Here is a 16715-nt window from a genome sequence, read left to right as displayed (position 1 = left end):
ATAGGTGCGAATTGGTAGAATCCCACCCCTGCTTCACGCATCATGACAAAATATCCAGGACCGTAAAGCCTACAAACTTGAAATTTGGCACATATGTTCCTCTTGGCTTCTAGGTGCTCACTAAGAAAGGATTTTTCGAAATGACCATCAGAGCATTAGTATTTCCTATATTGTTATTATTAACACGCTCTGATGCTAAGGAGTTCTACTCCCCCTCCCCACCTGAAAATAAATCTCTTCCAAATGCAAAACACAAGCAGAGGAGAGGAGTTTCAGTTTCACAGTAGCAACCAGCTTTAGTACAGAACAGTTGAGCTAAGCCACGCCCAGGCTCCTTGCTGTCTCCTTCTTGCTTACACAGCAAGTACTGTTTCAGTTTCCAAACAGCCCTCAACTCTCTCACACACTGACAGGACACTAGCCAGTTGAATACCGATGGATGCTAGTAGGCAGAGGCAGAATTTCCCCCCCACCTTATTTTCCTCCCCAAAAACTAAGCACGATCACATGGTTTCGTTGCGAAGCACACGTATCGAGCTAGTTCATTATGAATTAGGGTAGAATGTCTCTTCTAAGATGATACCTGATAGTGTTGTTTAACCCCACTGGCTTTACAAGTTCAATTGTTCATATTAAGTGAACATATGAACTGGGTATTGTAATATTTGTTGGCCATCCCACCTGGAACCACATATTTAGCATTGCGAAAAAGAGGGCTTAGTGCTGGTTGCCCTTGATTTACAACGGTTCATTTAGTGACCGTTCAAAGTTGCAACGGCACTGAAAAAAGTGATGTGGGGCTGGGTTTTTTTCCACGCTTATGACCGTCGCAGCATATCCCCATGGCCACGTGATCAAAATTCAGGCGCTTGGCAACTGACTCATATTTATGACGGTTGCAGTGTCCTGAAATCTTGTGAGACCTGCTGACAAGCAAGAAGAAGAAGCCAGATTCGCTTAACAACCATGTTACTAACTTAAGAACCGCAGTGGTTCACTTAGCAACTGTGGCAAGAAAGGTCATATAATGGGACAAAAGTCACTTTGCAGGGGAGCTCAATTGTGGTCATGAGTCGAGGACTTTAAAGACGAGCTCCGGTTACTCGTGCTTCTCTTTGGCCTGGATTGCTTCTGCACGCTTTCCTTTGCACACTAAATCACAAGTGTGAGAAAATCCTGTGCTTCCTCTTTGCCAAATTTAAATGTGCTTTCAGAAATCTGTTAAGGCTCCCCTTTTTTTTGCACGCCAAACTGTTTTTTCTATGCCGTTCCACTTAGTGCCCAGCCTTCTCTGCAAGCCCTACTTCTCTGTCCTGCTCGGATTAGTTTTACTTTTGTGTGTGTGTGTGTGTGTGTGTGTGTAATTTATCCTTTTTTTTCTTCCCCAGTGGGCTATTCATTACCATTCACGACAAAGGACACATTGCCACAATGCTGAATTCCTGGCCTGAAGACAACATAAAGGTAATGAGGCTGATTGATTTCCTTTTAATGGGGAGGGTGGAAAAAAAAACTTCTATTTTTTGTGGAATCGGAAACCTATTACAAATGAGCTACCTTTTTAAAGCGAGACTGCTTGGAGCAGCAGGGAGTATATTAGGAATAATTAAGGATTGCCCTTGATCTTAGATGGATTATAGCACTAGCACTTAGACTTATATACCACTTTATAGTGCTTTACAACCTTCTCTAAGTGGTTTAGAGTCAGCCTGTTGCCCCCAACAATTTGGGTCCTCATTTTACCCACCTCGGAAGGAGGGAAGGCTGAGTCAACCTTGAACCTGGTGAGATTCGAACTGCCAAACTGCAGGCAACTGGCTGCAGCAGAAGTTGCTTGCAGTACTGCACTCTAACCATTGCACCATGGAGGTTCTCTATATATTATGTCTCTTTGACGCTCATCAGCAGGAGAGGACAAATCAGTTTGAGAAGACAAGACAACGTGACACCACTTTGCTGTGTGAGAGTGCCTACCTACAAGCTAGATTCAGGTCACCGACAATGTAAGTGACTTTGGGTCAGTTTCTCTCAGTCCCACTCACCTCCTAGGGTTGTTGTGGGGAAAATAGGAATGCAGAAGTGTGTTTGTTTGCCACCTTGACCCAAAGGTGCTTTTTTTTTAGGAGGCAACTGCACTTTCTTGTTCTTTCTTCTTTTGAAGACGTTTCGCTTCTCATCCAAGAAGCTTCTTCAGCTCTGACAGGACAGAGGGGAATGGAAGGATTTATCTTCCTTGTAGGCAGCTGGTCATTTTCATCCTTTTAGAAGGTCGTTGAGGCCACTTGGAGGTTTATCTATATCCTCAGGGTCACCTGAGTTAGTGTTCCTGGTTCCTGTAGTCTGTAGTTTTTCCTCTGGAAATCTGTTCATATTCCCAGGCCATTCAAAGGGTATTCATCCCAAATTGTATTGCTAAAAGTCTATAGAGATTCTCAGTCATCTAGATGATGGTTGTCTCAAAGGTGCTTTTTTCAGGAGGCAACTGGACTTCCTTGTTCTTTCTTCTTTTGAAGACCTTTCACTTCTCATCCAAGAAGCTTCTTCAGCTCTGACGGAATAGTGGGGAATGGAAGGATTTATATTCCTTGCATACAGCTGGTCATTTGCATCCTTTTAGAGGGTCATTGAGGCCACTTGGAGGTTTATCTGTTGTCCACAGGGTTGCCTGAGTGGTGCTCCTGGTTCCTGTAGTCTGCAACTTTTTCCTCTGGAAATCCATTCCTACTCCCACGCCATTCAGAGGGTATTTCATCCCAAACCTTTGGGACAACCACGATCTGGATGACTGAGAATCTCTACAGATTTTTCGCCACCTTGAGTTATTTATAAAAATAATCAAGGCAGGATAAAAATAAAATTTAAGATATAACAAAGATTCCACTTCTGAGCATGAGTAATTGTGACTCCTTTAAAAAAAAAATTAACTGAATCTCTCTTGTCTACATTGAGTAATGTAGAATAATAGTTTCTAGGCAAAAAATAGTTTTTCCCCAACCCCCTCTTTTTTTTTTTTTTTTTTGCATTTAGAAACTTGGCATTTCCATAGTAACATCTCTCCACGGTGCTCTGAAGGAGACAGAATTCATCCACACGCCCCTCCGTAAGACTGGCAGCCTTCACATGCCGAATTAATTTTGAAGAAAGGAGTTTTAGCCTTTGTAAATGAGACGTTTGCATAATGAAACAAGAACTTTTCAGAATCTAAGCCAATCAAGCTAAAATCAGCCATGTGGTTAAATTGGGGTTTGCTGCTTTTCAAAGAACAGGTTCTATGGTAGGACTATACTTTGATTTTATCAGGATTTAAGATCAAAGAGTGACTCATAGCTTTTTGATCCCATGGCTGCCTCATTCCTGATGATAAGTGGAAGACTGACATTCGGTTCAAAAACCACACCAAAGCAAATAGGGTTAGAATTCAGATCGCCTCAGACCTGTATTGCCTTATGTTTGTTAGTTTAGTGTAGTCATCATGGACTAGCAATATAACTTTTCCTTGGTTTAGTAAAACATAATAAAATACAAATCTTAAGCCACCGTGGCACAGTGGTTAGAGTGCAGTACTGCGAGCTACTTCTGCTGACTGCAATCTGGCAGTTCAAATCTCACCAGGCTCAAGGTTGACTCATCCTTCCATCCTTCCAAGGTTGGTAAAATGAGGAACCAGATTGTTGGGAGCAATATACTGACTCTGTAAACTGCTTAGAGAGGGCTGTAAAGCGGCATATAAGTCTAAATGCTATTGCTATTAAAAAGATATATGTTTAGTTTAGTTTACCTTATTGTCGCTGCATCTCATACAGTGAAATCAAACACCATCTTCAGTGCACATCATGACCATGAAAATAAACACAAACACACATCCTTCACACTCCACACATTGAATTGAAAACCCCCGACACCACACCAACACTGCACTATACAGTAGAATTCAACAGAGCTACTGCCCTGGGATAGAAGCTGTTCTTCAGCCTATTTGTCCTTGTTTTTATTATCCTGTACCATCTGCCAGATGGTAATAGTTCAAAAAAAAGGGGGGGGGGTGCCCAGGATGAAATGGATCTTTGAGAATGTTTTGAGCTTTCTTATGGCAGCGGGAGCTATAAAGCTCTTCCAAAGAGGGGAGAAGGCAACCCATGATCTTCTGGGCAATGACGTTAACCCTCTGGAGTGCTTTCCTATCTGCCACTGTGCAATTGACAAACCATACAGAGGTGCAGGAAGTTAAGATTCCAATGTCTAGGCCAGGGTTGAGGAACGATGGCCCTTTTATAATCTGTGGACTTCAACCCCCAGTGTGACCATGCTGGCTCAGGAATTCTGGGAGTTAAAGTCCACAAGTCATAAAAGGGCCATCGTGCCCCACTCCTTGTCTAGGCCATCTAACCATTGAAGCACATCATCATTTATATTTAAAAAAAATCAGATACTGGACCAGTATAGGCCCACAGCTTACAGCTAGTCACGGTGTGTGATCTACAGTTTGACGTGGGACGTCACAGTCACGCTGAAGGGAGGATACCATAATGCCCCATTTATACATAGAGTCCCAAAAGACACCATATGAGGTACAAATCATAGCTGTTGCCTTAAGTCATACTGTCAATGGAGCCAGTTGAGTGTTGGCTACTGGCTAATTGTGCCTTTTTACAGCTCTTACTACATATCTTTTCCGCTTCTCTTCAAGATGCCAGTTTCCTGGACTTCATTATATGTGCAAAACAGACTTGTCTATCTTCTGTGATTCTTCCTTAAAAATGATTTTGACACACCCGTAAGTTTGATGACCCAAAGGATGGCTGTCCTCACCCATCCATCCGTTCCAAAAAGAAATAGATATGGCTTTACATAACCTGAAAATTTCTCCATTCCTCCACACATGGACCCAAATTTAGACTGTAATTATAACCAAGATATTCTTTAGTGCCCATACACCTGGTCTTCTTCAAGTTAAACTTGACTCATGAGGTTATGGATGTACTGTACCATACAGTTTTCTTGCAATAGTACAGAAGTGATTTACCAATATATGGTCTCCTCGACTTACGATCAAGTCCAAAATTTCTGTCACTACATGAGACGGTTATGAGTTTTGCCTCATTTTACAACCTTTCTTGCCACTGTTGTTAAGTGAATCGTGGCAGTTGTTAAGTTAGTCACACAGTAATTAAGTGAATCTGGCATCTCCATTGACTTTGCTCATCAGACAGTCACAAAAATGGATCACGTGACCCCAGGATTCTGCAACCATCATAAGTATGAACCGGTTGCCAAGTACCTGGATTTTGATCATGTGACCATGGGGATGCTGTAACTTCAGAAGTTGTGGTTTCCCCATCTCTGGAGGCTTTTAGAAAGAGACTGGACAGCCATTTGTCTGAAATGGTATAGTTTCCTGCTTGAGGAGGGAGTTGGACTAGAACAGGGGTTGCCAACCTTTTGGACCTGAAGGACCACCAAACTCATAATTTTAAATCCTGCGGACCAGAGACCCTGGGAAAATCCCCAAAAAAAGTCTGCAGGAAAATTCCCCACCTCATTTTCCTACCAATCGATCATTATTTATTTGGGATCGCAGGATACCGTTTCCAGCTCCGTTCTCAGGGGAAGAGAGAGAGAGAAAGAGAGAGACTTTTGGTTTCATGCAAGGAAAGCAGCAGGAGCAGCAGAAGTCTTTCTTTCTCTCCCCCAAACTCAACCAGAAATGAGTCTTTGCCGGCACAGCCACTTGGAGCAGGATGCCTTGCTGGGTCCCAAAGACTCATTTCTGGCAGAGTTTGGGGGAGAGAAAGAAAGACTTTTGCTGCTTTCCTTGTGTGCAGCCAAAAGCAGAAGAAGAAAGAAGCTGAAAAAGCAGCAGAAGAAAGAAGCTGAAAGAAGCAGCCTGGTGGCCAGGCCAGGTGCGTGGGGTGAATGGGGCAAGTTCCTCCCTCTGCCCTTTCCCCCCTCCCCTCACTACCTTAGGTTGTTCGCAATTCAAGTGACGCAAGCCTTGTGTTCCCATGCAGTCTGGATTAATTGCTTTGGGGGTGACATTTCTCTGTGGACCACCAAAATTTTCTCATGGACCACCAGTGGTCCCTGGCCCACTGGTTGGTGACCACTGCACTAGAAGACCTCAAAGGTCCCTTCCAACTCTGTTATTCTGAAAGGTTAAAGGTTACTAGAGAGCAAGACCGAGAGAAGGAGAAAAATACTAAATAATATTTGACATTCCTGGAATAGTGACTTATTGCCCACATCTCAAAACAAAGAAATCCACATCAATAGCGAGTTTTCACTGCATCTGTAGTATGTTTAATAAGGTCAGTGAGACTCAGATGCCCCTCAGCTAGCAAATTCAAAATATTCAGACCACAAATTTATATTCAGGTCAGCATTGTTTTTGTGTGTGTGTAAAGGGAAGGGCTTTTTTCTACCCACAGCCCAGGCCACAAACAATTATCTGTAGATGCATTCTTGTGGAATTGATTTCTTCAGCGGAAAACAACGGAGTGATCTAAAGAAATGGAAAAGTTTGATTCCCATTCATGGCTTTCATTGTTTTCTATCAAACAGTGATGCCCGTTTGTTTTCAGCAGAAAAAAGAAAACCACAAGCCATATGGCAGACGTTTAAATCCTTCCAGGGGTTCTGCCTTTAATCATCTGTAATACGTTAATATTTTTAAAGCAAAATTCCTTGTCAGCTAGAGGAAAACAATACCTATAAAGTCTATCTCTAAGCATACCAGCATCTCTTATTCTCTTCCAACCAGTCCCTAAAATAGGTAGATCTTTTGAAATAAGAGATGGCTTACTTTGGGGGATAGGATAGGATAGGATAGGATAGGATAGGATAGGATAGGATAGGATAGGATACAATGCAATGCAATGCAATAATGCAATGCAATGCAATGCAATGCAATACAATACAATACAATACCAGAGTTGGAAGGGACCTTGGAGGTCTTCTAGTCCAACCCCCTGCTCAAATAGGAAACCATATGCCATTTCAGACAAATGGTTGTCCAATCTTTTCTTTAAAACCTCCAGTATTGGAGCACACACAACTTCTGAAGCAAGTCATTCCACTGGTTAATTGTTCTAGCTGTCAAGAAATTTCTCTTTATTTCTAGGTTGCTTCTCTCCTTGATTAGTTTCCACCCATTGCTTCTTGTCCTGCCTTCAGGTGCTTTAGAGAATAATTTAACTCCCTCTTCTTTGTGGCAGCGCTTGAGATATTGGAAGACTGCTATCATGTCACCCCTAGTCTTTCTTTTCACCGAACTAGACCATACCCAATTCTTGCAACCGTTCTTTATGTGTTTTAGCCTCCAGTCCCTTAATCAGAGGTGGTATTCAGCAGGTTCTGACCAGTTCTGGAAAAATGGTAGCGGAAATTTTGAGGAGTTCGGAGACCTCTGACTGGAGATTTTACAGTAGCCTTCCCCTGCCATGCCCACCAAGCCACGGCCACAGAATCGGTAGTAAAAAAAAATTGAATCCCACCACTGCCCCTAATCATCTTTGTTGCTCTTCTCTGTACTCTTTCCAAGCTGCTGAAGTCTTCTTTTGATTGTGGCAGGTCTAAATCAAATGAATAATAATCCATAAATATACTTATGGGCTTCTTCTCTTGATAGACTTGCAACATAGTGGAGGAATATGTGGAGATATACTCACTAGAAAAGACTACAGTGTTGGGAAAGATTGAAGGCAAAAACAGAGGATGAGAAGGTTAGATAGTGTCATCCAAGCAACTAATATGAGTTTGGGCAAAGTCTAGGAGACCATGGAGGATGGTGGCGCCTGGCATGCTATGGTCCATTCGGTCACCAAGAGTCAGACATGACTTAACTGAACAACAATAACAATATGGGGATGTATTTATTCCCTTTATAGCAATATTACTTGGTGAGAAGAAAAACTACAAATTACATGACTTACTACCAACACAACGGTCCCATGTTGAATTCAGTATTAAATTGGTTGTTTGGTTACTCTGTCACTTTCCGAATCCTTGTGACCTGATGGATATGATTTTGCAAAACTGGTAGCACTGATGATGTTACCTAGTTGGGCAATGAAAACAACCAAGTTCAGGGAGCACTAAGGACTCCACAGTTCAGCCTTGAGCTATAAACATTGAGCAGAAAACTCAAACTGTCCAAAAAGCTGCTGATTCAGTTCTACAGAAGAATTATTGAGTCTGTCATCTGCAGCTCTATAACTTTCTGGTTTGGTTCTGCAACCAAACAAGACAGACACAGACTTCAACGGATAATTAGAACTGCAGAAAAAACAATTACTACCAACGTGCCTCACGAGTCAAAAAGAGGGCTGTGAAAATATCTACAGACCCTTCAGACATCCTGGACATAAATTGTTTCAACTCCTACCCTCAAAATGACGCTATAAAGCACTGCCCACCAGAACAACTAGACATAGGGACATTTTTTTCCCAAATGCCATCACTCTGCTAAACAACTAACTCCCACAACACTGTCGAATTATTTAGTAAGACTGTAGTACTACATATTATTCTTCTCATCCTTCCTATTACCTATCTCTTCCCACTTATGACTATAACCATGCTGCTTGTATCTTTACAATTTATATTGTTTTATTTGTTTTCCTAGTATGTTTGATTGCATATTAGTAACCTATGTATGATTTGATTGTTTGTAGTAACCTATGACTATCACTGTGTTGTATCTTATGATTCTTGATGAATGTATTTTATTTTTTCTTATGTACACTGAGAGCATATGCACCCAAGACAAATTCCTTGTATGTCCAATCACATTTGGCCAATAAAGGATTCTATTCTATAAAGAATTCTGTAGATGAACAGATGCCTTGCATTCTTATTATTAATATTTTCGCTTTAAAAAAAACTACAGTAACAGTGAGAAAGTAATTGTCACAAGAAACTGAGTCGATCCAGAATTTGTATAAGTAATATATCATGGACATCAACCAGTTATCCACCAATGTTTCAGCTCTTTTCAGAGAAAACCTCCATTGGTTGTGAAACAATCTTGTGTCCTTCCAAACCGCCTGGTTTAACACTCCTCCTTAATAAAAGCAACACTACATTGAATCAGTGGTGGGATTCAATTTTTTTTACTATCGGTTCTGTGGGCATGTTTTTTTTTGTGGGGGGTGGCTTGGTGGGTGTGGCAGGCGAAGGATACTGCAAAATCCCTATTCCCTCCCCATCCCACTAACCTGCTTTCCAGCTCTGTTCTCCTATGTAAGGCAACAAAAGAAGACCCAGCCAATCAGCTGGGACTCGGGAGGCGGAGAATAGATGGGGGCGGGGCCAATCAGAGGTGGTGTTGGCTGGTTCTCTGAACTACTCAAAATTTCTCCTACCGGTTCTCCAGAACTGGTCAGAACCAGTGGTGGGATTCAAAAAAATGTTACTAGCGGTTCTGTGGGCGTGGCTTGGTGGGTGTGGCAGTGGAAGGATACTGTAAAATCTCCAGTCAGAGGTGGGATTTGCCGGTTCTCCGAACTACCCAGAATTTCCGTTACCTGTTCTCCAGAACTGGTCAGAACCTGCTGAATACCACCTCTGCATTGAATGCTTCTTTTTTCAACAGATTCCTCTCTTCATTTTCAGGCTATTGTGGTGACGGACGGAGAAAGAATTTTAGGCTTGGGTGATCTAGGAAGCTACGGGATGGGCATCCCAGTAGGAAAACTTGCACTCTACACTGCTTGTGGTGGCGTCCACCCACAGCAGTGCCTCCCTGTTCTTCTGGATGTTGGCACAGACAATGAGGTGAGATGTCTCGCTTATTTTCTTTCTGATCTCTTCTACGACCTTAAAGGTATGGATCAGATCTGCTTGAATATATCTGTCTATGGAGATTCTTCATCATCCAGGCCATGGTGGTCCCAAAAGTGCTTTTTCTAAAGGCAACTGGACTTTGTTGGAAGAAATATCCATCTGGTTCAGTTCCAAGCCGGGGCAAAGACACTGGAAACATGGAGGCTGATTGGAAAGATGGTTTAATGATGAGGCAGAATCACCAAGCCCATGGTTCTCTGGTGCAGCTGAACACATGGAGTTGAGAGTGAGCGGTATTTATACCTTCTCTTGAGCTTTGCACTTGAGCTTCCTGTCCCTGCGCAAGAACATGTATTCTGTCCGCTGTTGTCAGACTCCCCTTGGGCCATGTACAAATCCTAGGGTTTTATCTGAGCTAAGTTTGGTTGATGTTTGGGCTGATGCAATGAAGGGGCCTGTTGGGCAATTCCTATTGTGGCTGAGGGCTAACCCTGCCTTTGCTCAGACCTTCCTGCAGGGAGTAATGGATTACCAAATCTGCATTTCTAAAAGCTGGCCTCATTTTAGTATCTGCTTGGGAGTGGTCAGGAGCTGAGGCTCTGAGGCTATTCACTGTCCATCTGTGCCTTTACTCCCAAGTTGACCCTTGTTCCTTAACTGTTCCCTTCTCCTGGCAGCTCTGTGCATGCGCATATCGGGAACAGGCTCCAGCTGTTCTTCTGCCTCACTGATGTCTGACTCCAAAGGCAGCTGATAACTGTCGGATGGCCCTGGCCCCATCTCTGCCTCTGAGGCAGAGCAGTCACCAGAGCCTTCCGCAGACTCCAGGACTGGCCCATGTTCTTCCTCACTGTCCGAGTCTGCCACCAGCTCTGCTGGCAGGCCCCAACATTCTGACTGAATGGTGGGGAATAGAAGTATTTAAATTCTTTCACAGTGCTGACAACAACTACAAAGAATATAAATCCTTCTATTCCCTTCCATTTAATCAGAACCAAAGAAGCTTCTTGGATGAGAAGCAAAACTTTTCAAGTGGGGGAAAAAAAACCCCAAGAAAGTCCAGTTGTCTTTTGAAAAATACCTTTGAAACAACCTGAATATATCATTAGACTGCATGTACCTTAAGTTGTGTTGGATGGTGTCAACAGTATGTTTGTGTGAAAGCTAATCTATCTTGAGCATGCTGGGCTTTGGTTTCACATATGGAAGATTGCCCAAAACATGCCAGAACTGAATGATAGTCTACTTAGTGCTTGCAAGGAATGTAGCACAGATATAGCAATGACTAGTGATCTAGTCTGGACTGAAAAACATTAGAGAGGAGCCTAAATTTTAAGGGCATTGCATACTGCCCAGTGGCTACCATACAAGAGCAAATCATGCGTTGCAAAGATTGCTTGGAAGCGGAAGATACTTCTAATGTAATCTACTGGATCCCCTGCATGGATTTCCTCTGTGATTATTATGTAGGACAGACGGGGAAGAAGATTGCAAGTGAGCCGTCAGACGAGGAGACACAAACTCATCGGTAGCCTCACACTGCAATGAACGAGGACATACATTCAATTTTGCCGCTACTAAGATTGTTGGATGGGCAGGGACAAAAACAGCCAAGGAAACTATTAAAGCCTGGGAAACGAGGCCCTTGTCAGAATGCTGATTTACCACCAGCCTATCAGGAGCCGAGGGCTTGGCAGGGCAAGGAAACAACTGCCAATCGCCAGCCATCAACACACCACTCAACCAATAGGAAGGCACCACATAAATACGACTCACAGAATAGCCCGAAGCACAGATTCAGTAGAAAGAAGTTCCCTGAAGATGGGCTCCAGCACATGTCCGAAAGCTTGGAGCAGTACACTTCTGGTCCCAGTGGCTGACCTAGATTCAATCTTATACGCCTAAACTGACTATCATGGGTGGTAGAGGTCAATGTCTATGATCTTAATGAAAAGAAGGACCAGGGAGACATAATAGCAGTGTTCCAAAATCTCAGGGGCTGCCACAAAGAAGAGGGAGTCAAGCTATTCCCCAAAGCACCTGAGGGCAGGACGAGAAGCAGTGGATGGAAACTAATCAAGGAGAGAAGCAACTTAGAACTAAGGAGGAATTTCCTGACAGTGAGAATGGAATGGAATGGAATGGAATGGAATAGAATAAAAACAAGAATAGAATAGAATAGAATAGAATAGAATAGAATAGAATAGAATAGAATAGAATAGAATAGAATAGAATAGAATAGAATAGGAATATAATACGGAATATAATACGGAATGAATAGAATAGAATAGGGAATAGAATAGAATAGAATAGAATAGAATAGAATAGAATAGAATAGAATAGAATAGAATAGAATAGAATAGAATAGAATAGAATAGAATACACTAGGGAATAAAATAGAGAATAGAATAGAATAGAATAGAATAGAATAGAATAGAATAGAATAGAATAGGGAATATAATACGGAATGAATAGAATAGGAATAGAATAGAATAGAATAGAATAGAATAGAATAGAATAGAATAGAATAGAATAGGGAATAGAATAGAATAGAATAGAATAGAATAGAATAGAATAGAATAGAATAGAATAGAATAGAATAGAATTCTTTATTGGCTAAGTGTGATTGGACACACAAGCAATTTGTCTTGGTGCAAATGCTCTCAGTATACATAAAAAAAGAACAATTAATCAGTGGAACAACTTGCCTCCAGAAGTTGTGGATGCTCCAGGACTGGAGGCTTTTTAAGAAGAGATTGGACAGCCATTTGCCTGGAATAGGTCCTCCTGCTTGAGCGTGGGATGGACTAGAAGAACTGAAATTGTCTAAAGCATTTCAACAAGTTGTACGATAGTTACTTGCTGCAGCCAAAGGGGCCATTTCAATCTTTCAGCACGAGAGATTGCGATAAAAGCTTTTCAGTCGATCAGATAGATTTGACTTTTCCTGTGCTAGTCAGAAGGAAATGCACACATCCTTGTGCGTGACCAGAGGAGATCACATCTCGCCAAATAAAAGAATTCAAGCCTAATTAATTTCAGTGTTTTGTCAGTTTGCACACACCCTAATGTTTGCGATGATACAAGACTGGCTGCATCTGTTAACAGTTTTCTGGTCGTCAGCTGCAAAAGGATGCAATCCAGCAGCTTAAAGCCCACGCCAGAAATGACGTCTGTAACTTTTCCCCTTCTTTGTTTTTGGCCAAAAAAAAAAAAATACCTCGTGCTATTTGAAGTGATCAACTTAGTTAACAAAATGCTGTTCATTAAAATAAAGTGCTTTAAAAAAAAACGTTGATAGATTACTGGTTAAAACAATAAGATGACAAAACGAAGGTTGAGCGTTGTAACTTACACAAAATGAAGTAATTGCAATTTTATTTGGAGCCACAATCCAATTTTTATTACGATTCTATCAAGCTTTTTCTCTAGAGATCCCACAAATAGCTTATAATATGGTCTCACCACCCTCTAGTAAGAAAAACTAGAAACAGCCTCAGCTGGAATATCTCTCAGCATTTCAAAACTGGATATACATTTAAAATTAGTTCTCTCTACTATATGGAGGCCGCAGGTTCCCCTTCCTGATCCTGCCTCACCCCTCCCATATGGGGGGCCCAGTAGAGTGGGAAGCAGGCAGAAGACCTGTGGGGAGCCAGCAAGATGGGAGGTAGGCCCCACATGTGTGGGACAGAAATGCCCAAAAGGGTCCAATTTTGCCTTTTAAGATTCCTTTGAACTTTAAACAAAAAGGAGAATGAAAAATTTAATCTTCTCTACTTGAGAGGATTTTGCAAGCCACTAATTCATTGTGATAGGCCCCAGTCATTCCATGATTGCTTACTGTTCATTCATCGTATCATCTATAATGACTCAAAGCTCTTCCTAGACTAATCCTCCATGAATATGGAAAATCCTCCATTTGGTTTAGTACTTAAGACACTCTCAGCTAGAAAGCAAGAGACTGAGTTCATGTTAGAAATTCTGTTTATATATAGCACCACAGAAAAACAAAGAGTACAGTCACCATGTGCTTTCCTGCTCAACTGTTTAACTGTAAGCGGAAACAAAAATTCTACTTTAGAGCAAAAGAACATAGAGTATATACCATAGATCCAAACTTGTAAACACTGCCATCTACTGGCTGAATACTTGTTGTAGTTGTTGCAATGCAAAATACATTCCAACATGTATTCCAACAGTAAGTCCTGCCTTAGCCATGAAAACGAGTTGGATGACCTTGGGACAGTGCCTCTTTCTGCACAACTCATCTCACAGGGTTGTTGCTGTGGGGAAAATAGGAGGAAGAAAGTATGTTGGATATGTTCACCATCTTGAGTTATTTGTGAAAATATTAAGAGCAACTGCGTTCTTTTCGCTGATGATGTAAAGCTATTTAATACCACAGACAATACTGCTACCCTTCAAAAAGACCTTGACTATGTATCAGAATGGTCAAACAAATGGCAACTTCAAATCTCAACAAATAAATGCTCTGTCTTACATATTGGCAAAAAAAAAATCAGAAAATAAAATACAAGCTGAATAGTCAAGACCTTGTTGATGATCCAAGCTCTGTAAAGGACCTTGGAATACTCATCTCTAATGATCTAAGTGCTAGAGCCCACTGTAACTACATAGCCAAAAAGGCATTAAGAGTTGTTAACCTAATCCTACATAACTTTTTCCTCTGGTAATATCACACTACTAACCACAGCATACAAAACATTTGCTAGACCAATACTCGAATACAGCTCATCAGTCTGGAACCCACATTACATATCTGATATTAGCACAGTTGAGAAAGTCCAGAAATATTTCACAAGAAGAGTTCTCCACTCCTCTACTCACTGTAGAATACCTTATGCCACCAGACTCGAAATTCTAGACCTAGAAAACCTAGAACTACACCGCCTTCTGTCCAATCTAAGTATACTATATAAAATCATACATTGCAATGTCCTACCTGTCAGTGAATACTTCAGCTTCAACCATAACAATACAAGAGCACACAATAGATACAAACTCAAGGTGAACCGCACCAAACTTGATTGCAAGAAATACGACTTCAGCAACAGAGTGGTCAATGTCTGGAATACTCTACCTGACTCTGTGGTTTCTTCCCCAAACCCCAAAAACTTTAACCTTAGACTGTCTACTATTGACCTCACCCCTTTCCTAAGAGGTCTGTAGGGGGCGTGCATAAGCGCATCAACGTGCCTATCGTCCCTGTCCTATTGTTTCTTTTATTTTTTTTATATGTACCCATTTCATGTATTCATAACTATGTATATACTTATACCTATTATCTTGTAAGCAATTGACAAATAAAATAAAATAAAAAATAATAAAGACAGGATAGGAAGGAAGGAAATCTAAGTTTGTAGTCTTCCCATCTGCAGCAGCAAATTCTACAAAGTAATACTGTGTTTCACAAATAAATACTTTTTCCTGGAAGTAGAATTAGAATTCTTTCATTGGCCAAATGTGATTAGATACACAAGGAATTTGTCTTGGTGCAAATGCTCTTGGTATACATAAAAGAAAAGATACAATGGTCAAGAGTCAAGAATCATAAGGTACAACACTTAATAATAGTCATAGGGTACAATAAGCAATCAAATCATACTAGGAAACAGTCAATATAAATCATAAGGATACAAGCAACAAAGTTACAGTCATACAGTCACAAGTGGGAGGGGATGGGTGATAAGGAGCGATGAGAAGATTAATAGTATTAGTAGTGCAGATTTTGTAAATAGTTGGCCAGTGCTGAGGGAATTATTTGTTTAGCAGAGTGATGGTGTTCGGGAAAAAGCTGTTCTTGTGTCTAGTTATTCTGGTGTGCAGTGCTCTATAGCAGTGATCCCCAACCTTTTTTACGCCGTGGCCCGGTACCGGCATCAGCTGGGCGCCGCGGCCCGGTACCGGCATCAGCTGGGCGCTGCCATCTTTTTTTGATGAAAAAGTGCTTCCGGTGACCTCACCGGAAGCACTTTTTCATCAAAAAAAGATGGCAGCGCCCAGCAAGCCAGCGGCCCGGTAGGACTTGTTCCGCGGACCAGTATCGGTCCGCGGACCGGTGGTTGGGGACCCCTGCTCTATAGTGTTGTTTTGAGGGAAGGAGTTGAAACAGTTTATGCCCAAGATGTAAGAGGTCTGTAAATATTTTCACAGCCCTCTTTTTGACTTGTTGGTTATTTCATGATATTTAGTCTTAGAAGATAATTCTCCTTAGTGTATTCATTTCTATGTGCTCTGAAGATGTGTGGGATTTGAGCTGCCCCAACTCACAGTCAGCCGAAAGTTTGGGGGCTGAAGTTTGCAAGACACCAAGTTGAAGGAGGTTGATCTCTCCATGTTCTCCACACCAGCATTTATTTCCTTAATCTGTACCTGGTAGATCTGATCTGTCTCTGCATGAGATCCACATATTTTAGCAGATCCTGTGAAAGCCAATAAATTCAGGACATCGTCCAGTTCAACCTTCAATGGATTAAAAAAAGAATTCCAGCTGGATAAGAAGAATTTCTACTTATGCAACTTTAAATGAAAATAAAAACCAACATGTTCTTGTCTCTGTTTTGAACAGCAGAAAGCTATGTACTTGTAAAGAATCAAAGGCTGTTTTCCCCAAGTACAAAATAAAACAGTGAATCACTATAATTAACCAAGGTCGTATAGTTTTCTTAATAGTTTTTTCTCATTTTTCTGTAAAATGTTTAAAGGCAGTGGATGATGTTCAGGTTATTGTGAAGAAGGGGCTGAGAAAAGAAAATTCAAATTTATGAACAGAATTCAAAGCTGTTAATAAGTGCAGAAAAGTAGAGCCAGAAATTTATTATTCATTTATTAACAACTGAAAAATACATATACACAGGAAATGGCGTCTATCCATAAAAAGCACTCCTCACAGTATATAAAATGAAGTGTCA

General features: G+C 41.3%; 1 protein-coding gene across 2 annotated transcripts in view; it reads left to right on the top strand.

Annotated features, from left to right (window-relative positions):
- Positions 1-16715, top strand: part of ME3 (malic enzyme 3) — a 116983-nt gene that overhangs the window by 62155 nt on the left and 38113 nt on the right. For both annotated transcript variants that reach the window (XM_087966109.1, XM_087966110.1), the window contains 2 exons: positions 1389-1464; positions 9610-9771. In XM_087966109.1, coding sequence (XP_087822235.1) covers positions 1389-1464; positions 9610-9771 — 238 coding nt within the window. The remainder of the gene's footprint in view (positions 1-1388; positions 1465-9609; positions 9772-16715) is intronic.

This window comes from Notechis scutatus, chromosome 5 (assembly GCF_049901735.1).
Source record: "Notechis scutatus isolate UNSWTSFEM ecotype Mainland chromosome 5, rNotScu1.2, whole genome shotgun sequence".
NCBI lineage: Eukaryota > Metazoa > Chordata > Lepidosauria > Squamata > Elapidae > Notechis > Notechis scutatus.
Note: the sequence above shows the minus strand (reverse complement) of the source record. Positions and strands in the feature narration are given on the sequence as shown.